The 25174-nt window shown below is 40.2% G+C and overlaps 1 protein-coding gene across 7 annotated transcripts in view; it reads left to right on the plus strand.

Moving 5' to 3' along the window:
* Positions 1–25174, plus strand: part of CACNA1G (calcium voltage-gated channel subunit alpha1 G) — a 248541-nt gene that overhangs the window by 120600 nt on the left and 102767 nt on the right. For 6 of the 7 annotated variants that reach the window (XM_087710029.1, XM_087710023.1, XM_087710026.1 and 3 more), the window contains exons 13-18: positions 1467–1535; positions 6417–6510; positions 8172–8356; positions 8533–8973; positions 20935–21035; positions 24651–24774. In XM_087710029.1, the coding sequence (XP_087566155.1) occupies positions 1467–1535; positions 6417–6510; positions 8172–8356; positions 8533–8973; positions 20935–21035; positions 24651–24774 (1014 nt within the window). The remainder of the gene's footprint in view (positions 1–1466; positions 1536–6416; positions 6511–8171; positions 8357–8532; positions 8974–20934; positions 21036–24650; positions 24775–25174) is intronic. The other variant, XM_087710025.1, reaches the window with a different exon arrangement.

A 25174-nucleotide genomic window follows, 5' to 3' on the forward strand; every position in this document is an offset into this window, starting at 1 on the left:
ACGCTTACGTTGGGCGGACAAGAGGAGAGTTGAGAGAGTTTCCACAGCTGAAAAAGGTATGTGGATCGGACGGAGGGAGGGGGGGATTCAAATTTATTGTAATTAAATATGTAATTTTTTTATTGTGGAGTGTATGTGTGTGTGTGTGTGTGTGTTTCTTTCTTCACAGCGGTCCAGTGGGGTCGGAGGAGGCGGGGGGGCCAAGGCGGCGGAGCGCGGAGATGGCAGGGACGTTCTTGCCGCTGTGTCCCAACAGGCTAGGCGTCTCGCGTTTATGTCCGCCATAAACGCAAGACGCCTGGCGTGTTGGACACAGTGGTGGCTGGGGGAGGAATGGGCTGGGTGGGTGGGGAGGACGAGCGGGGAGGACGAGGAGGAGAGGAGGAGGAGAAGAGCGGTGAGTCCAGGCAGGGAGCAGGTCGGGCGGGGGGTGGGTGGGCTGGCTGGCTGCAGGCCGGGACAGCAGGATTGTTCGTTGGAGGAGGCGGGCCAGGAACTGGGGAAGCTGGCGGATCGCTCAGAAGCCACGTCGCGCCCTTTCCATGGAGGCTCCAGTCCGAGCGATCCGCTGGCTTCTCCAGTTCCTGGCCCAGTGCCTCCTTGCAGAAGCAGCTGCCGCGCGGCAAAGCAGCCCAAGGTGGCAGGAACACCCCGCCGGGCGAAGGAGGGGTGGTGGCGGTGGCAGCGGCTGCTTTAAGCGCTGCTTTGTCTCACAGCCGGGGCTGCTCCGGGCTGCCGACCGCTGGCACGCGGTCATGCGAGAGCCTCTGCGCGGTGCTGGGAGGCCACGGAGAAGCTTCGCTCCGCTTCTCGCTCAGCCTTCCCCCAGAGGCGATCTAGGACTTCCAGCGGCAGAGCCTGGAGAAGCAGCGGCTGCAGGCCGGGGCAGCGGGCGGGTGGCGGCGACGGGGCACTTTGCATCGCGGAAGCCGCCAAGCGCCTTTGCTGCAGACCCGGGTGCTTGGCGGCTCCCGCGATGCAAATTCCCCCCCCCCCCCCCGCTGAGGCCGACCGCTGCCCCGCTGAGCTGCTTCACCAAAGTCTGGGAAGGAACTCCGCTGGAGCTGGCGAGTCTTTGAAGAGATGCCCAGCTGAGCCTCACCAGGCATAAACCTCACCGCACGTCACTGCAAGCCATAAATATGAACAGGGCTCTTACTTTAAAGATCTGGATTATGTGTCTATAAATGTCTTCTCAAGAGCTTGAATCAATGGTATTCAGAGTTGACTTTGGCTGCATCAGATAAATCAAGGGTAGTGTAACCTGTTCAGTTGCTTCTCCGTGGTACAAAATTTACTGCAATGGGTACCTTCCCCTTCTCTGTTGTTCCTTTTTTTCCAATATACTTATTACCCTTTTATCCACTCTCTCAATTTTGATGTTAAGATTTATAAAATTTGAAAAATCCACCTTCCTTCCTGCCTTCCTTCCATCCCCTCACCTTCCTTCCTCATTTTTACTTCAGGAAATCACCAAACGGGAAGCAGCGAGTAGGCAGTTAAGCTGTATTCAGCTGCCTGTCGACTCGTCAGTGGTACGTAAAATCTGGCATGAACACCACAAGCTTTGTCTGATAGTTTTCTCTTCCCTCAATCTCTCTCTAACTCTGCCTGTCTCTCTGTCTCTGTGTTGTGAGCAGTCACATCATTGCCACTGTTCTCATTATGATAGATGTTTGGTTATGAATTTGTTCTCATTGTCAAGTTGACCTTGATTTTAAGTCTCTTCCTTCTTTGAGGGAATTAAGAGGGTATCTCTCCAGTGAGCAAAAACCTCTTTTAGACTCCTACTTCTTAATAGAGTTCTTTTCATAAACTGTAGGCCCCCTACCAGCATTTCTAAAAGAGGAAGCTCTTGAACTTCCTACCAGCTTAGAAGCTAGCAATGTGCCCTTCAGCTCTCACATGGATATAAATTCTTGCCGCTTGCTGTAACTTTGGTTTTGATTGAGCCAAGATAATTGATCATTGCCATCTACCTATTAATATACACTGCTTTTTAATGAATATAAGTTTATGTTTCCAACTTTTGGAGACAGAGCATTATTGTTTCAGCTGTCTCAGTTGTATTACCAACAACAAAGGAGTATGAATGTAGGCCCAGCGTTCATTCAGGTCAGTAAGAAACTTGCCCCATACGCCCAACATGAATTCTAAGAAAATATGAAACATATAGATGCACGCCATAATCTTCCTTATAGACATGCCTTACAAATTGTCACTTAACCCTTTAACTCTCTTTTTTTTAAAAGAGGGAGAAAAAGGGAGAGAGACAGAGACACTAGGAAAACGTATCAAAGACAGACGGGACCTAAAATCAAGCATGCTTTGTGGATGTTCATATGTGAGAAGACTGTCCTGAAAAAAGCCATTCTAGAATTGAGGCAGCTACTGACAGCATATATAATATATAACTAGAGACCTTGGAGAGTTTATTTTTAATTGACTGGAGGTTAGAAAAAAGAGTACATAGGAGAAATCAGGGGGGAAAAGGAATATAAATCCTTCTTAAAGGATTTCCAAAATGTTGGTAGAATATTGTTACAGTCTTTTAAAAATGAATGAAAAAAGACACCATTGTATGCATCAGATATTGACATTACGCAAATCTACTCCCCTGCCTTAGATCTATGAAATCAAGCACATCACAAATTCTGTTATCCTTGCCATTGCCTTGTCATGTTATAAACCTGTCCTTCCCTATTTTCCTCAGTTTCTTCGGGCATTGGAAGTGGGGGCTTCTGTTTAGATCCTTTTTTTTTTTTTGACTGCTCAGATTTCTCCAACCTGGTGCTTTCCAGAGATATTGAAACTACACCATCCTCTAGCCAGCATGATGTACACTTCTGGAGAGCACCAGAGTCAGGACAGCTGTTATAGCCATAGGTTGCCTTCCCTACACACTGGTCAATTCCTGGCACGTTTCATGCTTATCATGAACAAACCATACTTTTTGCTCATCTAATTTTCATTCAGAAAGGCAAAGTAGGAGAGAGAAAAAAACAGGTAATTTTTCAGAAATCTAGGTGGGTAAGGCTCGCCTGTGGTTAATTAGTGTGATTAACATTTTCAAGTTGCTGTTGGGTACTATGGCAAGATGATGTTAAAAATGGGTTTGGTGCTAAAGGGAGGGAGGATAAAATACACTGGCACTTGTATTAAGTATCACATCAGACAAACTGTCACCTAATAACTAAAAAAAACCTGTTTGTAACACAGACTAAAAAAATGAAGGAAAAAAAGCATACTGAATTCCATTTTTGCCAATTACAGTGTTATCGAAAGGCTTTTAATGCAGACTCCCTTCTTATTTTAAAGGATGATTTTACCGACAAGTATCGTTAATGCTTTTTGAATTTTTTAACGAGCATTATCTTCAAATATTTGTGAAGATATTTTGCGATATGGACCCAGCATCATTATACATGATTTGTAATATAATATACAAATATTTAATTTGCATGTTTAATAAAACTGTAAAGACACAGGTCTGCATAGACATTTTTCTCACATTCACATGCTCCTCTTTAAGGCAGATTTGAATTGCAGGAAAAGTTTGTTGACAGGATACAATGTTCCAGTGGACATTCTAAATTCTCCAGGCTTAAAGCTAATCCATTACCCATTAGATTTTGAAGCATATGAACAGAGATAATGTTTTGGAAATATTTTTATTTACTTTATTTTTGTTTTATTATGAAATTTATTTACTGCCCATCTTGTGTCAAATGATTTTGGGTGGCTTACAGCATAAATATTTAATTAAGATTGCAATTTAGCTCAAGTTAATCATTTATCATTCAGAAAATGAGCTCAAATGCACTGTCTCAATAAAGAGAAATGGGCAGCTATGTCACAACCACATTATGAATTCTGAGGATCATTCTCAAGGGACCATTTCCATTATGACTTTTAAGCAACACAAAATAAATAAAGACCATCCCTTACATTGGACTCAATTATTTTGGTATAAGGGATCGGTTAATCATGAAAGACTGAATGCTACTCTTAAATTAATTATGCATTAGGGTAACCAGTAAGACAAAATTACTTTATCTTTTTTTACACTGTACTTCTTATACTACTTTATGAAGAAATATGGGTGAGACCTAACAAAATTACTAATGAATCAATCCATGAGTTGCAGATGTGAATGGATTACTGCTTTTAGCCTTATTTCAGCATTAAAAGAAGCAGATGACTTCTAATATGTTTATTGGGAAAATATCTGAAGGAAGCGACATCAACTTAACTCTGGATCAGAATAGAAATCTAGTCACAAGTTCATTTTAACTGAATGTTCTGTATTCTTCAGAAGCATATTTTAAATTCCCCCCCACCTACCATGATTCAAAATTTGCTTAAAATAATTTTACTTTAACCCTGAAAAACAGGATTCTGTCCTGTTGGAAGGAGCCCAAGGATGTGGATGCTGGCTTCATTGCCTTGATCCTGACCTCTAAGTGTTAGTGGGAAAGATTTGAGTGAACATTGGTGGAATCATGTTTGAATGAATACAATTCACTGGATGTCAAATGCAAAGAAGAACCCTGTCAAGTAAGGGATTTTCTTTCAAACCTCCATGATCAGCGGCCAAACCCAAATGGACCATCATGCAGAACTCATGCTCTTTCACTATTTTATGTTTTTCAAGGGCTGAATAGGAATAGAAAGGTGCAGGGGTTCCTATTCATGAATTCCCTGTGCTTAGATGCAAGATACATCTTTTAAAAGTCCACAGCTTGATTGGAGAGAAATGCCTTGCAGATATGCTTATCTATGTAGATACACAAACACACATTTAACTGGAAAAAATAAAGGTCAGTACATTGATGATGTGACCTGGATGCTAATTAGGCAAAATTTTCAGTTACTTTCAAAAGTCTGCGATTGAACATTATCCTCCCAACCAAACCCATTCCACTTTTCAAGTTTTTCTCAAGCATCAAGTGCCATCATGGAGAGCTAAAGCTTTTTAATATAGCAGCATGGGTCTTATTATATTTTGCTGGGTTAATTGCCTTTCTTTCCTGATTTCATAAGGTTTTGTGTGCGTGTGTTTGTATGTGTGTTATCACCAATTTATTCCTTCTGTTGACTGTCTTTATGAAGCTATCTTGGGTCAGAATTCCCCAAAAAACAGCCTTCAGTCCTTCTGGGCTGTTTTATGTCTGGTTCATATAATAGGTTATTACATTATATTAAGCCACAATTGCTTAATTGTAGTTTCCTTAATAAATCAAAGTTAACTGAGTTCAAATATAATAATTAATCATTAACCATGGCTTATAAGATAAAGTGCTTATACACAAAATTCATTAAACCAAAAACAAATAACAAGTGGCTTAGAGCAGTGTCTTAATATATCACTATTATCATTTGATTGCCCCAGAGATGGGTTCCAAAATGGTAATAATGCTTGATTTAAAAATGAGGTGAAGAAAGGAAATGAAGGAGACAAAGACAATTACCAAATCAACATTTAAAAAATTCTGGGATAACCCTCTAATAGAAAAAAAATCTTATGAATTGCATTACCATTTGATAAAAGAACCTTGACAGTACAGTAAATGCCCATTATTTACAGACTGTTGATTCTGATTTCACTGTCAGAAGCCAAAAATTATTTTTGAGGGACAGCCCTTCAATTCATCCTAATGATTGGATGAATTAAATCAAGGATAGGCCCAGCTGCAGAATACCCATTCCCCTGAATCATATGGCTAAAATACCAGTAGAACGCCACTTCAGATTTCATCCTTCTCAACCAGATCTCTGATTAATCAATTTCAAGAGGTAAATGTGAGGGTTCCTTTCAACTATTCAAATGAATGGTTCTGTATTTTATAGGAATAAATCTGAAAAGTATATACAGTATATTTTGATTCAAGGCTGCATTCAATTGACTAAAATTTCTGCCTTCTCCACCACCTTCATTTAGTCAGTATAAAAACCAAGACATACTTTCAGTTGTCTGGTTAAAACTATTGTGATTGGGCTAAATTATTGATTAGAACAGAACGAGTGATAAATGCTTGGGAATTAAGATGTGTTAGAGTTCCTTTGAAGACCTTGGGGAAAGGGAGGGTGGGAATGTTAGAAGCCTGGGACTTAACTATGCTTCTAGGCTGAGTGTCTAGCAGAATGAGATTAAACCAGTTGTACTTGCTTCTCTCAAGTCTTTAACTGCCCTTTCCAAAAGTGTATTGTGTAGTGAAACTGGACTACAGATGTGGAATTAAATATTTGCATGCCTCATGTTGTGGAAGGTGGTGTCCTACTGTGGCAACAGTTCAGTGGAACAGTGATTCTTGTGTTTGGGGTGGGGGAGAAAGAGTCCTCATATTCAGATGGGGAATGGCCAGGTAACTTATCCTATTTTTCCTGCTGGACTAAAACACTTCGTTTTTCTCTAGGGGGATGCTACTAAGTCCGATTCTGAGGGGGAACTTTTCCCCCATAGTTTGGAAGAAGAGTGTGGACTTAAGAAAAAATTTTCAAATCCAGCTTGTAAGTAACAATATGATTGCTGCTGTTTTTCCTGCAAATAAATGTTTTCTATTTGTTACATGAAACTTCATGTATATTTATTTCCTTGCTTGTGAAGTATAAAAAAAAGCAGAGAAAGAAGAATTTTCTCATAACTGAGTCCATCCATCATGCTGCTAGTTGTCCTCTTCTTCTCTTTCCTTCCACCTTTCCCATCATTAGAGCCTTTTCCAGAGAGTTCAGTCTTTATATAATGTCTCAAAGGTGCTTTTTTTTTCTTTAAAAGGCAACTGGGCTGTTGGAGAAGAAAATGTTTCGCTTCTCACAAGAAGCTTCATCAGTTCTTGTGGGGGTGGGATGATGAAGCTTTTTGAATGAGAAGCAAAATGTTTTCTTCTTGTTCCTCAAGGAAAAAACAGTTGAGTTGCCTTTTGAATAAAAAAGAAAGCATCTTTGAGGCAACTATGACTGGATGACTGAGAATCTCCATAGACATCTTTATATAATGTGTCTGAATTAGTTTCCTTAGGAATATCTAGATCGGGGTGTCAAACTGGCGGCCTGAAGACCAGATGTGTCATGTGCAAGCCACACTCACCCCAGCTCCACAAAGGGGAAAAACATCAAGAAACGTCACATGACAGCAACTTGATGCCATGAGTTTGATACCCATGAACTAGATGGACTGCAAAAACCTGGATTCATCATTATATGGCAGCAAAGGGGTTGAGATGCGTCTGTATTTGTTACTATCTAGGGGCAAAATGTACCAGATTTTTGGTAGTGCACATACAATAGCTATTGTACCCTGAAAATAAGACCTCCCCGGATAATAAGCCCAATCAGGCTTTTGTGTCTATGCCCTAAAATAAGCCATCCCCTGAAAATAAGCTCTGCCTGAGAATATTGCAACACAGCAGCAGCCATGAGGTGACCACACTTGCTGCCTCCTGTACCTCAAAAATAATAACACCTCCCCAAGGCCAAGTGCTTATTTCAGGGGTCAAAAGAAAATAAGACCCTGTCTTATTTTCGGGTAAACATGGCATTAACAATGTGTGTGTGTATATGTGTTTATAGCTCAAGTCAATATGATGTAAGAAATGTCTTCAGAAAGATTCTCTTTACTGAAAGAACTCGACAACAATGAGAGAGGACCATGGAATAATGTCGATAATTTTAAATATCATCATACAGTATAAAGCTCATATTTGGGACAAAAATCTATGATAGAGTGAAGAGAAAATATTGCTCTGAGTGTATCTTAAGAACGAGAAATCTATGGCCGTCATAGGTTAAAACCCATTAAATCCTGACTTCTGTGATAGAAAAAAAAAGTGGTTGTAGTTCAGGAACAACAAGAAGACCATTTCTAGCACACCTCTGCTAGATGTGATTGCTGTCCATCTTGCATACTACAGAGAGGAAGCTGGCCTTGATAGTATCTTAAAGTAAGAGTAGGAAAACAGAGGAGTGCTATCAGTAATTCATGAGCATTCATTCATGGTAAAAGGACCAGAATACCTGGAAAATGAAGATTTGAGAGTCTTGTATTAGAAGAGTGAGAGACATAAGAAAGAGGAATGATCAAGACACATGTGAAAGTTGTCTTGATCTTATGAACTCATATGTCTCTGACTATACAGGGCATGATACGAATGTTTCGTTTCTTATTTTTTCAGTGATGGCTCTTTGTGACCGCCCAGAGCTAAAGAAGAGCTTGACTCCCCCACTTATCATTCACACAGCTGCTACACCCATGTCCATGCCAAAAAGTGCCATCCATGGAGAAGTGGCTCAGGACTATGGTTCCCGAAGAGCTAGTGGCATCTCCATGGATCCTAATACATTTGATCTCAAATCCCCGGTATGTCGCTCATCTTCTCCCTTGTATCCTTTACTTCTTGCCATTTTGCTCCCAGTTTGCCAGCATATTTTAAAATTAATTTATTCCAACATTGATCTCTTTTTGTCATTGTTAATTGAGTTGTTGCTTCTAGCATTCTGTTGATATCCCTTGTATTCTCACTTGCATCACTTCAGGTCAGTGCCCGGAGTTCTCCACATAGCCCATGGAGTGCAGGAAGTAGCTGGAACAGCCGCAGGTCGAGCTGGAACAGCATTGGGCGGGCACCTAGCTTGAAACGCCGTACAAACCACAGCAGTGAACATAAATCGCTTTTGTCAGGGGATGGGAAGCAGAGTTCAGAAGAAGGGGACAGCTCGGATGAAGAGCAGTCCAGCAAGACTGGGAGCATCAACGGCTCTATACCTCACCGCATGGAGTCACTAGAAACCAAAGGCTCCTTTGACTTCCAAGATACCCTGCAGGTGCCTTCTCTTTACCGGACCAGCAGCATCCATAGTAGCCACAGCTCTGCAGCAGACTACAATGGCAAAGCCACCTCAAGAGTCTTGATTCAGCAGCTTCATTTGGATGATCCACTCCCGGAATGTGATGACATGGATGATGAAGGCAATTTAGTAAGTGAGAGCCAGCTTACTTGGCACCTTTTTGCTTGTGTTATGATTGCTTGTGATAGAAGAAAGTGAAATGTTTTCCTCGATCCTTGTTAATTTGCAGAAGCATAACATATCATGCCAATATATTCTTATCTATTGGGCACTGACATATTTATTCATGAATAAATAACTGAAGCCTGTAGGCTAGAGAAATCACATGGGTCATAACTTTAATATGCCCATAAGAGATTGTGTCATGTCATCATATCACATATCACAGTACATCACAGTATATAATAATATATCATATTGGCAGAGCTAACACAAATACTTAAACTTAAGCAGCCATTTGGCCAGAAATATCTAGAAGTTCTATATCAGGGGCATCAAACTCAAGGCTTGCAGACTGGATCTGGCCCTCGGGGTGCTTAGATCTGGCCTGTGGGGCTGCCCTGGAAACAGCAAAGAACCAGCCCACGGTGCCTCCATCAGCAAAAACGGAGTCCATTTTTGCTGGCAGAGAACTCAGGCCACCACAGGTACCCCTGGCACCAGTGACATCGAGCTGGCCACACACCCTGGCCATACCCTCCCAGCCCTTCGGAGGTCAAACACAACCCTGATGCTGCCCTCAATGAAATCGAGTTTGACACCCTGTTCTATTTGATTCCAACTTCCTATACTTTTTTCTTTACTCTAGCTCTCCACTTGTTATCACATAATCTTCATATGTCATCTTCTTGAATCAATATCTCCCATGAACTCCAGAACTTTGTCTTTGAGATAGTCTACTATATAATCACACAAACACAAAAATCCAATTTGGACCTAAATGAATGAGATGCTGGTAATGGCTCTGTTTCCAGTCTCTCCCCCTCAGTTTTCCCATATGCTAGATATTCTGGATTTCAATCACCACAATCTCCAGCCAGCATGGCTAAAATATTGTGGACTGTTAATTCAACTCACATGCAAGATGCCAACTTGGGGAAAAACTGTTGTAGGGGAGAAGAAGATGAGATGGAATAACATTTGGATGCTGACTTTGGGGAACTACCTATCATAGACATGATGTTATGATAGCTAGTTCCCCAAAGCCAGTATCCAAATGTTATGGATAAAGAGGAAAGTTATAAATCTTCTGTATCATATCAATCATCTGGGTAGATTTCATGCCACCTTCAGCAATTCTTATGCTAAGGAGCATGATTGTCATGGAAGGAGACCTGTGCTCAAGAGGATCTGTGATATATTCAGTTCCAAGCACTGCTGATTTGGAGTGAGGATATTTTAGTATGCACCATCTTATAAATGTTTGTGAGGATTCTTCTGAGATATATTTGGCAACTGAGCAAGTAAACAAATATGCGCTATGGCTTGCAAGAAAGAGGGTGATCACCTGGTTATCTGAGATTCTTACATACAGATATGTACATATCTTTTTCCGTTTCCGTTTCCCTTTTCTGCTTTCATTGGAAAGTAAGGAAAGTAAGGAGAAAAGCATATTGACCAATGCATTGCTGGACACAACCATTCCAGCCATGAGATTGAAAGAGAAGGTAACCTTGGTCAGGATATAATTTTTATAATTAGAGCTGGTTACAGTTTACCAACCTGGTTACAGTTTGGCCTGAGCAAAGGATAAAATGATCCTACTCCAGAAAAAGCAACCTATATTAGTTGTTAAATCTTATTTCATCACAGGAGAAAAACAACTAAAGGTTAAGGGCAGTTTAGGGCTACAGATTGGAGCTGAGCTAGCTGTAACACTCTACTTAGCAGTACAGCTGTGCAACAGAAATCTTTTCTGTTTGGGGATTAGAGAGAATGCTCAGCCTTTTCCTCCAAACTTCTTTTTCGCGTCAAAACAAGAAGGAGGAGAGCAAACTCAAGCGCCATTAGCCCAAGAATCTGTGGTTTGTTTGCTAAATGATGTGAGAGGCACCAGCATTAAGTTGATTGCCTTCAGCAAGATATTCTTCACGCACACACAGAAAGAGGTAGAGGTGATATTAGCCTTTTTCCCCCCTTCAAAGGGCTATATAATCTCCTTAATTTCAAGCGGTGATTTCTTCTACCATTAACTGTTATTAGGATTCCTAAGTAAGGGCAAAAATTGCCTCTTTGTCTCATGGGGCCACAGGAATCTTTGTATTAACGTCAATATAAAAAGGCAGTAGTCTCATTAATGATGGGTTTGGTTTTTTTTCCTGAGCCAGTAAGAAGCCATTTAAGAAATGCTAGTTAACATCAGTAGGCAGGGTATTAAAAACAAGAGAAAAAGTCACTGGCAATTTGAAACTGATAAGGCTACATTAGCTCTACGTGACAGCAAAACTCTGCCATTGGTAGTGGGACCCATTAAATCCCAATGTTGCTCAAGACAACAGAAAAACCATCAGAGATGGTTATAAGGAAGCAAATAGCAAGACAGAAACCTAAAGCTTAAATGTGACCAAGGACAACTAGAGAGATTGTACATAACACCCATTAGGAAGGAGCATGGTCCTTGGGCACTCGGAAGATGTGGAATGTAACTATTGAAATAACCGTTCTATAGAAACTGGAATGGCGAGCAAGGACTGCATGACAGCATTCTGCTAGATAATGATACTAAATTAATTAGCCTCAAAAACAATTAAGGCTTGATGAAATTGAATCCAATCTGTCAAACTCCAATTCTGCAACATCACATTTAAAAACAACAGTGAAATGAGAAGGAAGACCAGCTTTAATTAGAGAAAATGAATGGGCTGGAAGACTGTGCAGCCAATGCAATCCCAAGTTGCATTAACAGAGGGATACAATCAAGATCAAGTGAGGTACTAATACCACTCTATAAAGCCCTAGTAAGACCACACCTTGAATACTGCATTTGTGGTCACCACACTATAAAAAAAAGATGTTGAGACTCTAGAAAAAAAGATGTTCTTGAGACTGAGGACCAAAGTAGACACACCATTAATTATGCACTTTCATAATAAATAGCAAAAGCAGTATATACTAATGTTTTTGTTAAGTAAATATAGACCAAGTGGACTTTCTAGGAAGGACTCCATTGGTAACTGAAGTACAATAAAAAGCACCCTCCAAAGACTGTTCAGGCTTCCTGTCATTTCCTGTTTATATTGCAAAGTTAACAACTGCAATTGTGTCAAATCTAGTATGGCCCTGAAATATTCAGTAGCTGATTTTTCAGTCTTGTCAATTTTTAAAATGAAGATATTTTAAAAATATCACCAAAGAGGCATCACTTGGTGGAGCAACTCTAAAGGACTTGGAAGAGATATTCAAATGCTACAATGTGTTTATAGTACACCCACAAATATCAGTGTTGTGCAAGCTACAAGGCTGATATTTGCTCCACCAAGTGCTAGCCTATAACACATTTGCCACATACCTCCCAAAGACCAATAAGATCTCACAGGTTGGACCTTCTCCGGGTGCCGTCGACCGGACAATGCCCGCTGGCGGCTCCCCGGGGGAGAGCCTTCTCTGTAGCTGCTCCGGCCCTGTGGAATGATCTACCCGTAGAGATCCGGACCCTTCCCACTCTCTCGGCCTTCCAAAAAGCCACGAAAACCTGGCTGTTCTGGCAGGCCTGGGGCTGTTGATCAAGGTACAGCCCCACTTAAACGGAATGTTTGGTGTGTTTTTTTTTAAATTGTATCTCTTCTTTATTTTAACTTTTACTTTTTTTTTGTTTCTGTAAGCCACCCAGAGTCCTACGGGATTGGGCGGCATATAAATTTATTAAATTGCCAATTGCTAAAAAAATTATTGACTAATTACTGGTAGTTCATTCTAAAAGGCTGAATCTATTCACCACTTCAGTATCTTGACTATCTATTCTATGGGTGGAGACTCTACTTGTTGTCATTTGTTTGTTTTTAAATTTAGCCCCATTTTTCACTGTACTCCTTGAATTTTATTATTAGGGCTTATAGATTATTTGCATTTTCAGCTATCAGTGTGGTATCATTAGCATAGAGAGGGCTATAGATTTTTCTTCTAAATATTTTATAACTACACTAATTTCTTTCAGTCCAGTTTCCCTTAATACACATTTGGCATAATAGGTTGAATAAATAAGTGGAGAGTTTATGGCCTTGTCTCACTTCTTTGCCAACCTGGAGCCAGACTGTTTCACCATGTTGCACCTATACTGTATCTCCCCAACCAGGAAAGGTGGTTGGTTGGTGGGACTGATGGATTGATTGATTGAATATTCTTGCTCAAAAATCATCATAATGTTGCACATTCGAGTGAAAAAAAATGGAAGAACAAGAAATTAGTAATAAAATGGTTGAAAAAAATGGAACAACAAAACACTAAACTTAAAAGGCCAGATTTTTTTAAAAAAATATATTGATACCTCTTTTGGAAACAATGAGTGCGAGGTGGAGAGCAATTGGAATTTTAAATATACCACAGTGTGAGTGCAATATAGGGAAAATGAATGGCCCTTACTTACAATTTAATAGCAACATATAGCATTATAAGACAGTCCCTTAATTTATACTACTATAAACCATTAAAACTATTAAGATTTTAAAAAATGAGCAAGAAGGGCCCATTTTTTGCAAAACAGGGGATGCATAGGCTTTGGGAGGCTTGTAGAGTGCTCCTGGGGGCTGGGGGGCAAAACCAGGCAAAAACAGCCCATTCTCCATTTGTTTTTTGCCCTCCTCGCCCCTGGGAACACTTTGCAGGCCTCCCAGACCCTCTGCACGTCTATTTTTGTGAAAAATGGGATGTGCATGGGCGGGTTTTCATGAGGCCAAAAATGCTGCATTCGTGTATAAGACACACCCAGATTTTCTCCCTTTTGGGGGGGAAAAGTCATACTCCAAAAAATACAGTAATTTTTCTTCTGCTAATTAATCTGATAGAATAAAATAAAATAGTTTGAAAGAAAAAAACTATTAAGATTAAAATCATTATCTTGAGCAGAGCCCAGAAAACAGTTCAGATCTTTCAATATTGATATAATATGATCTCCAAATAACACACTCAAGTACAATATTTTGTACATCTAACCATCTGCTGTTCAGAGTGAGCCCTTTTAAGTTCATGATAATCATATAGATATGATCAAACTAGGATTTAAAGAAAAATCAGATCAACTCAGTTAAAATTAAGCTAGTACACTAAGTACGGCTGTTCAACTACACCCCTTTCTGTTTCGCTCTCCCAGAAAATCAACATCAGTAAAATGTCAAGGACACTCTCAAAGTGTGAACCTGATCTTTTAGGATTGCCAATTTCTGGAACAGCTTCACTCCCAAATTTTTATGCCTGCCTGTCGTCTGATCAGAAGCACTTCTGCTTTATTTAGTACATTTCTAGAATGGAATGGAATGGAATGGAAACTCTGAAGGCTTTTTAAAAAAATCCCTGTCAATAACAGGTGGCCCTCAGGCTACCTCCTTACATTAGGCAACTGTTTGTACTTTGAATTGGTCCCCCAAGTTCCAGTATTGCAGCATTCCCACAGACATGCATTTGCAAGCTAGGCACTCAGCACCTAGATCAAAATTATGACATTATGCAGTTACATCCCAAAGGTGCTTTTTCAAGAGGCAATCGAACGTTCTGTTTTTTTCTCTGAAGATGTTTCGCTTCTCATCCAGGATGCTTCTTCAGCTCTGACTGGATGGTGGGGAAGTCAGAGCTGAAGAAGCTTCTTGGATGAGAAGTTGACATTTTAAAAAATGAAGCAGGTGCACCATTAGCCAAATGTTGCTTTTGGGGGTAGACATGTTTAATCTTGGCATGGCTTGCATTCCTAAATTTCAGTTTATCTTTGCAATGTTTACTATCCAAAATGCATTTATTGCTGTATTTTCTTCTCCTACATCTTTATTCATGCTGACCAGGTGTGTCTTCTGAAGTAGATGTGGTTTGAATAAAGTAATTGAGCCATCACTTTGAACATAATGTGAACTCTAGAAGCAATCAAGCTGATTGTAAGCAAGCTAGCACTTCTAGTCTTCCCAAGGAGAGAAACTCAAATTACATTGCGGCACTCTTGTTCCACTTGATGTTTCTCAAATATACTGGATGCCAGTGCCTATAATCCTCAACCAACACTGAATATGATAAACAGCAAGTGATGGAACATGTAGTCCAATACATCCAAATAACTCCAGGTTGGGAGAACTGAGTCGGAAGACCTTTTTTAAAAAAACCATGCAAAATACTGAATCTGCGCATGTACAATATGTTGCTCAGAAGAATCCAAACATAGGTAAACATTTGACGAAATATGTTTCCATTATCTCTTATAGACAAAACAAATGAAGATTGATAGATAGAAAATGGGATTCTTCTCCCTTTGCCTTTGTTAATATCATTTAGCCTTTTAATGGCTTGCTAAAGGGGGAGGGGAGGGGGGTTAAATAAACCCAAAGTATCATTGACATGAAAATTGGAACACACACACGTGCGCATGCACACATACACAAACACACAGATGCACACACGCACACACACAAATGCTTGGAATAAAAGGTCTTTTTGAAACTGAAAACCCAACTGCAAAATAATCAATACCGAATTTCAGTTATTTGTTGATGTCCCCGGGGAAGCTTTCTGGCTTAGACTTCATGTGCCCCCAACAGCTTTAAATAATCCTTCCTAATTAAGTTGGTTTGATGAGCATTGTGGAATCAGGTGCTCCATAGTAGATGCAAACCTTTGAGCAGGGTAAAAGTTGAACAGCACTCTATGGCAACCATGGGTTTAATAACTGAACAAAATACGGCATATTTTTTGTTATGGAGCAATGAATCAAAGGGCAAGGATGTACTGTATTTTTGCAATAGTGGCGAATATCTGTAGCTCAGGTGGGTGGGTGAGGGTAGTTTGTTTGTTCTCCAAATTTGTGGGTTGGTTTCCGAATGTTTCATTATCAGGCTAGATAACATCTTCAACAGAATCTAGGGGATGTCTGTGTCGGTGTTCTTCTGCTTATAAAGGCTTCGTGTGGTCAGTAAGTCAGTAGGTAAGAGTAAAAAGTGTTCTTATACCAGAAAACAGTTCATCCCCAAGCATTTTCATCATAATGCTCATTTTTGTTTGTTTGTTTGTTTATATCCTGCCTTTATTATTTTTATAAACAACTCAAGGCAGTAAACCTATTCAATACTTCTACTTCTGCCCATTTTCTGCACAACAGCAATGTTCTGAGGTGAGTAGGGCTGATAAAGAGTGACTGGCCCAAGCCAGCAAGCTAGTTTTCATGTCTATAGCTAGAACTCACTATTTCCTGGTTTCTAGGGCAGCATTTTAACCACTAGAACAAACTGACTTATTGCTCTGTCTAGTACCCGGGGCTAATAAGATATTAAACTGAGCTCATACTTGTTCAGTTCTATAAAACTCATAGATCTTGGATTTATTGCCAAGTATCCAAAAGAAAGACAGTTTTCCTTATTTTTAAGAAATGCTGAGATTCATTGGGGATGGGGGAGGAGGGTGTTTTGCTTCTGGTCCTGGTATTTGAGAACAGCATGGTCTATTCCCACCTGATGGCTTTGAAGGGTATTTGCAAATTCCTGTTATAAAGATAAAGGTTCCCCTCGCACATATGTGCTAGTCATTCCTGACTCTAGGGGGCAGTACTCATCTCCATTTCAAAGCTGAAGAGCCAGCGCTGTCCGAAGACGTCTCCGTGGTCATGTGGCTGCCATGACTAAATGCCGAAGGCGCACAGAACGCTGTTACCTTCTCACCAAAGTGGTTCCTATTTTTCTACTTGCATTTTTACATGCTTTCGAACTGCTAGGTTGGCCGAAACTGGGACAAGTAAAAGGAGCTCACTCCATTGCATGGTGCTAGGGTCGCCGTAGTGCCGACCTTTCTGATCGACAAGATCAACATCTTAGCCACTGAGCCACCGCATCCACTTTTCCTGTTCCTGTTATAGAAGTCTCTAAATAGTAAAGACTTTGTAAGGAAAAAGAAAGGAACAGGAATTGATTGATGTGGTGAAGTACCACATAAGTAACAGTATTGTTATAACCAACTATCACTGGGATGTAGATAACATTGATTTATTATAGTCTAGCTGCCTTCTCCAATCAGACGCCTTGCGGCCATTACACTTCTGAATTTTGTTTAAATTTGCCATCACTGAAAGGCACTGGGTGGAGAACAACCAATTGTTAAGGGTCAACATCAGAACATCTACACCAATTGCATTAGATGGAACCAATCAACAAATGATTTCTATTAATTTAGCCTATATATATCCAAACCTAACAGTTGCCCCAGAGCCTTCTGATATTGTCTGGAGATGGTTCAAGTATTGATAGAGAATATATCCTTTAACCTGACATTTAAAGCAGTGTCCTTCTTTTAAAATAATTGGAGAACAGTATACATTTTTGCACTGGGATTTGTCCAACTATAAGAGAGATTTTTTTTTAATGAAGTCCCTCTAGCATTGATGACCCTAGAGTAAAATACATGAACTTTAATACTGGGATTGTTTACCTTCCGTGTTTATATATCTTATTGCATCCACCTGCCAGGGAAATCTTATGCACATGTCTTGGTCATACAAGTCATTGACTTTGGCTGTTATCAACCATGACACTTTATGCTATTGTTGTTCTAGTCATCTGTTTGCAATAGGATCCTCTCTCGGAAGGGAAAGGTCTGTCTGTGCATGATGGGTTTATATTTTGTTGCCTCCCAGTAGTGCAAGTGCCCAACTGGACTATGGAGAAAGGACTGAACCCAAATCACCATGCATTAAATAATTGGAATCATCATGCTTAGAATGACCAGATTTCGTGTGAAATTCCATGAAGAGCCCAAGGCTTCCTTTTTTTAATACACAATCTGTATAATTGAGCAGTTGCTATTCATTTGTTAGAAATTGCAGTTGTGGGTGCAGCAACAATAAGGACCAAAGATTTATTGCACAGGATTTCTCTTCCAATTTGCCTAATTATCTAACACGAACTACTGCTATCTTAATGCCTGGAACAGGGAGCACCCTGCTTTCCCACCATGCAGCTTGGTAGAGATAACATATGATCATGCCATAGGTCTAACTTTAATTGGCAAACTGTTCATAAATTCCCAATAACTAGGAATATATTTAATTTGAAATGTAATCATTTGTTTCAAACAATGCATGCTCACTGAGCTCTGAATAATAAGCAACAAGAGAGCTGTCAGGTTTTTCAGAGCTGAAACGAACAATCGTTTCCTAGCTTGTAGCTAATATTTTAATGCTTGGAATTTTATAATTTTAAGTTTACATTTGCCACCTTGGGAACTTCTTTGATTTGTTTTGTCTCACTTGGCATAATTTGCTTTCCAGCAGACTGTGATTTTTACATCATAGTGATTTGACCCATATAATAGCATGAGCAAATTCAAGCTTTGTTGATTTTTTTTTTCCCTCATGCTTTTGGGCAATGTCTATCTCTGAGAATATTCCTTTGTAAAACTCCACGTTGGAGTTATAACCAGATGACATATTTCGATTCAGCTACATTTGGCTTCTAAAATTCTGCCAGAGGTATTGAATTAGTCACATGCCTGAGCCTATACCTGAAAGCTGGACTTCATAATATAAAGAGATTTTTGAGGTAAAAGAGAATTGAAGTATGTTGCAATTCAGGATATTTTTTGACATTGTTTAATTTCTGCCTACACACACAAACACAGGTTCCCTTTTCACTGTAGGATTGGTGTTGGAAATTGTATCCACCATATAATTCTTTCTGTGACAATGCAGGGAGCAGCAGAAACCCTACACTGACCTCATCCAGCCATCTGTACCCCTGGAGACAATCTGGCTTTTTTTTCTTGGTACAAAGCCATACCAAAATGTGTGGCATGGAAACTTAGCTTGCGTTTGTTTGCTTCCTGACAGGGTAAGCCTGTTTTTAGAGCATTGATGCCCTCTTAAAGAGGAATAGGCTCCCTTACCTCTGCAATACTGTGGATTGACACATTATAGGACAGTGATGGTGATCCTTTTTTGCCCTGGGTGCCAAAAGCGCATGTGCTCGTGTGCCCACCCCCATAATTTAATGCCCCCCTGCGCTTTCCCCCTGCGCATGTGCACATGACCGCCCCCCCCCCCCCGCTGCCCCACTCATGCACGTATGGCTTTCTTGGAGCCTGAGGAGGGCAAAAACGGCCTCTCCCAGAGGCCCTCCGGAGGCTGGAAACGGCCTATTTTCTTACTTCCAGTGGGCCCAGTAGGTCCGTTTTTTGCCCTCCCCAGGCTCCAGAGGCTTTCTAGGTGCCTGGGGAGGGCAAAAAACAGCCCAACACACAAACCGTAAGTCCATTCCCAAACTTCAAGTTTGCGCATTGAGTGGTTTTTCGGCTTCAGAAAAGCTTCCGGAGGGTGAAAAACCACCCAACATGCAAACTGGAAGTTCGGGAATTGTTTTTTGGCCTTGATTTTTAGCCATTTTTCAACCTCCAGAGGCAGCCAAAAATCAAGGCCAAAAATCAGCTGGGCAGCACGTGCATGCACAATGGAGCTGACAGGACAATGCATTGCGTGCCCTCAGAAATGGCTCCACATGCCACCGATGTCATGTGTGCTGTAGGTTCGCCATCACGTTTCTAGGTCTTTCCAGGAAGCAAATATGTCAAGGTTCCAAGTTACAGACCCAATGCAAACATAACTCCGAGGCCAAGGTGCTCCTCAAAGTCCCATCTCCAATTGGTTTCATTCCACACCTTCTCAGCACATGGTGGAAATGTCCTTGATTTCCAGGAGAAAAAAAATTGTTTTGGCTAGAAGTCCCCAGCTATCTTCTCTATTCCCCTCTCCCATTCCCATAGCTCCAACCTGCCTTGCTATGGCAGCAGTTCTGAAGACACTCCAAAATGGCTTCAGGGTTGACAATGACGGGAGCGGCTTCATTTTATCTGATGGGGAAATTGTTACAGTCATAGCTGGCCACCTGCCATTGCCACACAATTCTGTCATTTTGTCTGTAGCTGAGATCTGTAAGAAGTTGAGCCTGTGCATTTTACATATATTTTCTTCCTTCCCTGTATGGAGTTGAAAGGGATACGCATTATTTGTTTCCATTCCACAACATTCTGTTCTCATAACAACACTGCAGGTAATCCTCGACTTACAACCACAATTGGGTACAAAATTTCTGTGGTTAAGTGAGACATTTGTTAACTGAATTTTCCCCCATTTTATGATCTTTCTTGCCACAATTGTTGAGTAAATCAGTGCAGTTAAGTTAGTGACGTGGTTGTTAGGTGAATCTGGCTTCCCCGTTGACTTTGCTTGTGAAAAGGTCACAAAAGGTGATTGCATGATCTCTGGACAGTGCAACCATCATAAATATGAGTCAGTTGTGAAGCGTCTGAATTTTGATTATGTGACCAAAAGGTATTGAGGATGCTTCAATGATTGTAAGTGTGAAAAAGTATCATGAATCAGTTTTTTCAGTGCCATTGTAAATTTTGAACCATCACTAAATGAACTGTTGTAAGTCGAGGACTACCTGTGTAAAGGATTGAAAGGTAGCTTTGTTTGTTTTAGTTCATGGTTTACAACCAAGATGTCCCTGTCAGAGATGATCTTCAGCTTGAAGACCAGCAAAATATAGTCAGAACCAGGGACAGAAGAACAAAAATAAGAGTTGTGGTGGTGCAGTGGTTAGAGTGCAATATTGCAGGCTAAGTCGCTGCTCACTCCAGGAGTTCGATTCTCACCAGCTCAAAGTTGATTCTGCCTTCCATCCTTCCAAGGTGGATAAAATGAGGACCCAGATTGTTGGGGGCAATAGGCTGACTCTGTAAATTACTTAGAGTGGGATGTAAAGCACTGTGAAGTGGTATATATCATAATCCTATTGCTGTTGCTAATTAAAGAACGATATGAACTCTTTACTGGTCTGCTGTCTGGTTTTCAGATCCTGGTTTTCAATGTACAATAACTGATTTCCCAATGATGTTCTCTCTCTCTTTCTCTTTAAGAGTAAAAAGGATCGCATGAAGGCTTGGATAAGGGCACGCCTCCCTTCCTGGTGCAAGGAGAGAGATTCCTGGTCTATCTACATCTTTCCTCCTCAATCTAAGTAAGGCAACCCATATTTGATTGCTGGAAGTATTTTAGAACATGAAGGGTTTAATGTTTGCTGAGGGTAGCAATCACAATATTCTGCAGAATTCTCAGAGGCCAAAATGTTGAAAGAGGCCTTCTTATCTAAAAGATTGGCACCAGTATTCACAGGTGCTGGCTGCATCTAATATTTCTGAGAGGGCAGTTAATATATGTTGTAATCTGCAAATCATAACGGAGAAGGGTTTAGGGGGAAAACTATAACCCAGTGATAAGGCATGTGATTGACATGCCAAAAGTCCTAGGATCTAGGATATTTCCAATTTAAGGAAGTATCTAGTATGAAGGAATGAGCCTGAATATCTGCTGCCAATTTAGAGAAGCACAAAGTTTCCAGACAATTATGTCATACTATAAAACAGTGCATCACAGTAGTAGCAACAATAACTATTAAATTATTTCTAGCTTTGCTCAGCTGCTTATCTGTTTTCACCTCAACTTCCATCCATGACCCCTAAAATCCTTGCTTAGTATGCCAACACTACCTTCATCTTATAAAGCCTTCCCACCAACAATAGCAATATATTATATGAAGGTGATGTAATATTGCTACACAAAGTCAAGCTTTTCTATTACACATTGGAAGGAAACAGAAACTTTCTGGATCCTGGGGGACTTGTCTACTGCTAAAACTTTTCAATTTCAAATAGTAGATACCATTCTTCTAGAACCAGTTATTTGCTCCAGATAATATTGGGGAAAGGAATGGAGCACAGAATCAATCCCAAGCATCTCTAGCTACTGCTGGAAATTACTATCTGAAACCACACAGAGCAGCAGGCAGTCAGCACAAAGTATGCATAATCAAACATAGAGACTTGACTCAAATTTCAATGAGAAAACTCTGCACATCCTAGAGTCTAGACCAAGCTAAATTCAAAACTACTACGGAATTCCTGGAACCTTGGCATTCTGACACCTTAGCCATAGTGCTCAGCAAAAACCTAAAAAAGAAACAAAAAAGGCCATCTCCTTCAGCAGCCAATATTCAGATAAGCAGGAATTAACAACAGACAAAAAAGCAAAGAATCCCAATCAAGGAACTACCGAGAAGAAAACCACACTCCCATCAAACTGTTGTACTGTATTGCAAGATACTTGTATATAAACAGGGAGCGAGCCCCACTCTTAGTGGCACTGATGATGTTTCCTAGTCAGGTAATGAAATGTCTGCAAGCAAACAACCAAGCTAAGAAAGCACCAAATATTCCATAGTTCAGTCCTGAGCTACATATGTTCTGTTATAACCAAATTTAATATAAGACCGTTTTTTAAACTTTTCCTGGAGAACAAATACTTTGTTGAAAATTTCTGCTAGAATCTCACTTTACATTAAATGCACACACGTTCACTCACTCTCTGTCTCTGTCACACATATATATAGCCATAAAAATTAGCACCAAATGGATCCCCAAAATAGCTTCATCGTAAGCTAATGTCAGAATAAATTGGGCATAATATTTTGAACAGAGTAGCTTCAGCAATTTTGTGTCCCTGGATCACTGTAAAGTATTTTTATGTCCTTTGAACTGTATGAGTATGGGAGGGGGACCTTTTCCTGCATCACATGAGGCTTCCATAAATGTGCCTCAAAGTAATTACAAATTTAACAAATGTTTGAAATGCTAATTTGCCTTATTGCTTCATAAAATGTCATACTTAAAAGAAATGTAAAGTCCAGCTAAATGAATAATCCATCATTCCCTCTCCAAGGTTAAAGCAGGTGGATGCAAATTAGAATAAACTACTATATACTGAGAGAGAGAGAGAGAGAATAGGGTTATTTTTTAGTTATAATTTCCTTCCCTCAAGTTGCTGTTTGCTTTGACTGAGAAATTGTTTCTATGACCTTTACCCTTTTTCTGGTTCTTTTGGCCCAGCTTATGCCAAGCTGGTGTCTTCCAGATGTATTGGGAGTACAGCTCTCAGAATTCCAAGTTAGTATGAGTGTCAGCACATCTGGAAGACACCAGCTTGAGCAGGGCTGGTTTAACTTTAGAGGCTACTAGGAAAAAAGGAACTTACATCAAAGCTTTAATTTGGCCTTTTCCAACCTATTTCCTTCCCAATATGTTGGGACTCTATTCTCAGAATTCTCATCAAATATTGCTAACAATTTCAAGAGTGGTTTATTCTCAGAACAAGGAAGAATGTTTCTCCTCTAAGGTTCAACTGCCTTCCCTATAGCTTTTTATATAAGTGTGATTAATCTTCCGTAGTTCTGAGGGTTAAAGGAAAGACTGGGCAAGATCTTTTTGGGGAACCTTTATATCCAGTTTTGAGTTTCCCATCTTCTAGTTCCCTCTTATTTCCCATCCTAACCAGTCTTTTCTACTCCCAGTATATTCTTTACAGAAAGTCTTTGATTTACCACAATTGAGGCCAACACTGTCATTGCTAAGCAAAACAGTTGTTAAGTGACTTGTGCCCCATTTTACCATCATTTTTGCCACAGTTATTAAGTGAATCACTGAAAATTAATCGCTGTTAAACAAATCATGTGATTGTTAAACGAATGTGTCTTCCCTCATTGACTTTGCTTGTTGAAGGACAACGGGGAAGATTACAGATGGTGATCACAGGACATTGCAGCCATCATAAATACATGCCAGTTGCCAAGTATCTGAATTCTAATCACGTGACTTTTGGATACTGCTATAGTTGTAAGTGTGAAACCAGTCATAAGGCACTTTTTTCAGTGCCATTATAATGTCAAACTGTCCCTAAATGAATGGTTGTAAGTCAAGGACTACCTGTATTGTTTCTTCTCCCTTTCCCACTTTTGACCAAAGTATTTTTTCTTCCTTCCTTATTTCCTTCTTTGAATATCTACAAAGAAAAACAAAACTATGGTTATGGCCAACACCTTTTCATAATTTTTTGAAGGTCAGGATAGTGATAAACCTGGGGAATACTTGAGACTGAGGAACTCAGAATCTTTGCCAGTGGTTGAATCTAATGACACTCTTCCTACCCATACCTTTCATTGCCAGGTGGCAAGCATGAACCACTGGTTGTGAAGAACCAGAGCGAGCACCAACTTGTAATATCTCTTTTATAAAAAGAACCATGTTGCCATCGGGGGCAGGTAAATAGTCCCAACAGATCCAAGGCAGAACCGCAGAAGAAACTAATTATCCACCCCCAGTGGAGTCCAACTACAAGGAAGCTAGGCTAGAAAGATGAATCATGCAGGAAATACTGGGCACCCTGCTCTCCGTATGCCTATTTTAGTTCACAAAAGTCATTCATTCATTCATTCATCCATTCATTCATTCCGCATGACATGTGAGCAGTATCTCACAATTTGGGAAAGACAGGTACTGTATGTCAAGACAAATTTTGATGATGGTTTTCTTTAGATGATTTGCATGCAGGAGGTAGAGGACAAGGACAAGGACAGATGAGAATTGTCCCTGTCAAGAAAGGCCTGTTTCCAAAAATTAATTGCAATTGTGAAGCTTTTTTACAACAGGAAAGAAAAGGTAGTCCAGTATCCATAGAAAAGGAAGAGGATTGTTTCTCTGCTTTGCACAGATTTCCAGTGACTTCTCTTCCTCTTTCCCTTTAGATTCCGTGTCATATGCAATAAAATCATTTCCCACAAGATGTTTGATCACATTGTCTTGGTTATCATTTTCCTGAACTGTATCACCATTGCAATGGAGCGTCCCAAAATTGAGCCCCACAGTGCTGTGAGTAAACTGTATCACTTTCCAAGTAACGTAGACACTTTATTGTGCTGAGTTTATGTGGGGCTTTTACCAATATTTGTTCTTTCTGTTGGTTTCTTTTATCAGCAGAAGGTGGAACTCAGAGGGCATGAGAGGGAATAAATAGAGTGAAATTAAATTACCCTGATGTGTACTAAGAGATAGTCCAGACAAAAGATTAGAGCAGATGTGTGTGGCAGCTGTCTCAGCATACCTTTTCTGTTTGATTATTGTCAAGGCTTGATCGTCCTGCCTCCCCAATCCCACTGAACTGAACATTTCTTATAGATCTTAGAAACATGTGATGTCTAGGCCTGCGCTTTTAAAATGATATATAATAAGAAGGATTAGTGAAAAGCCACTAAAAGGTGTAGTTTGGTTA

The sequence above is a fragment of the Thamnophis sirtalis genome, unplaced genomic scaffold (assembly GCF_051295495.1).
Source record: "Thamnophis sirtalis isolate CommonGarterSnake01/CBP01778 unplaced genomic scaffold, rThaSir2_p1.2 scaffold_3, whole genome shotgun sequence".
NCBI classification, from domain to species: Eukaryota; Metazoa; Chordata; class Lepidosauria; order Squamata; family Natricidae; genus Thamnophis; species Thamnophis sirtalis.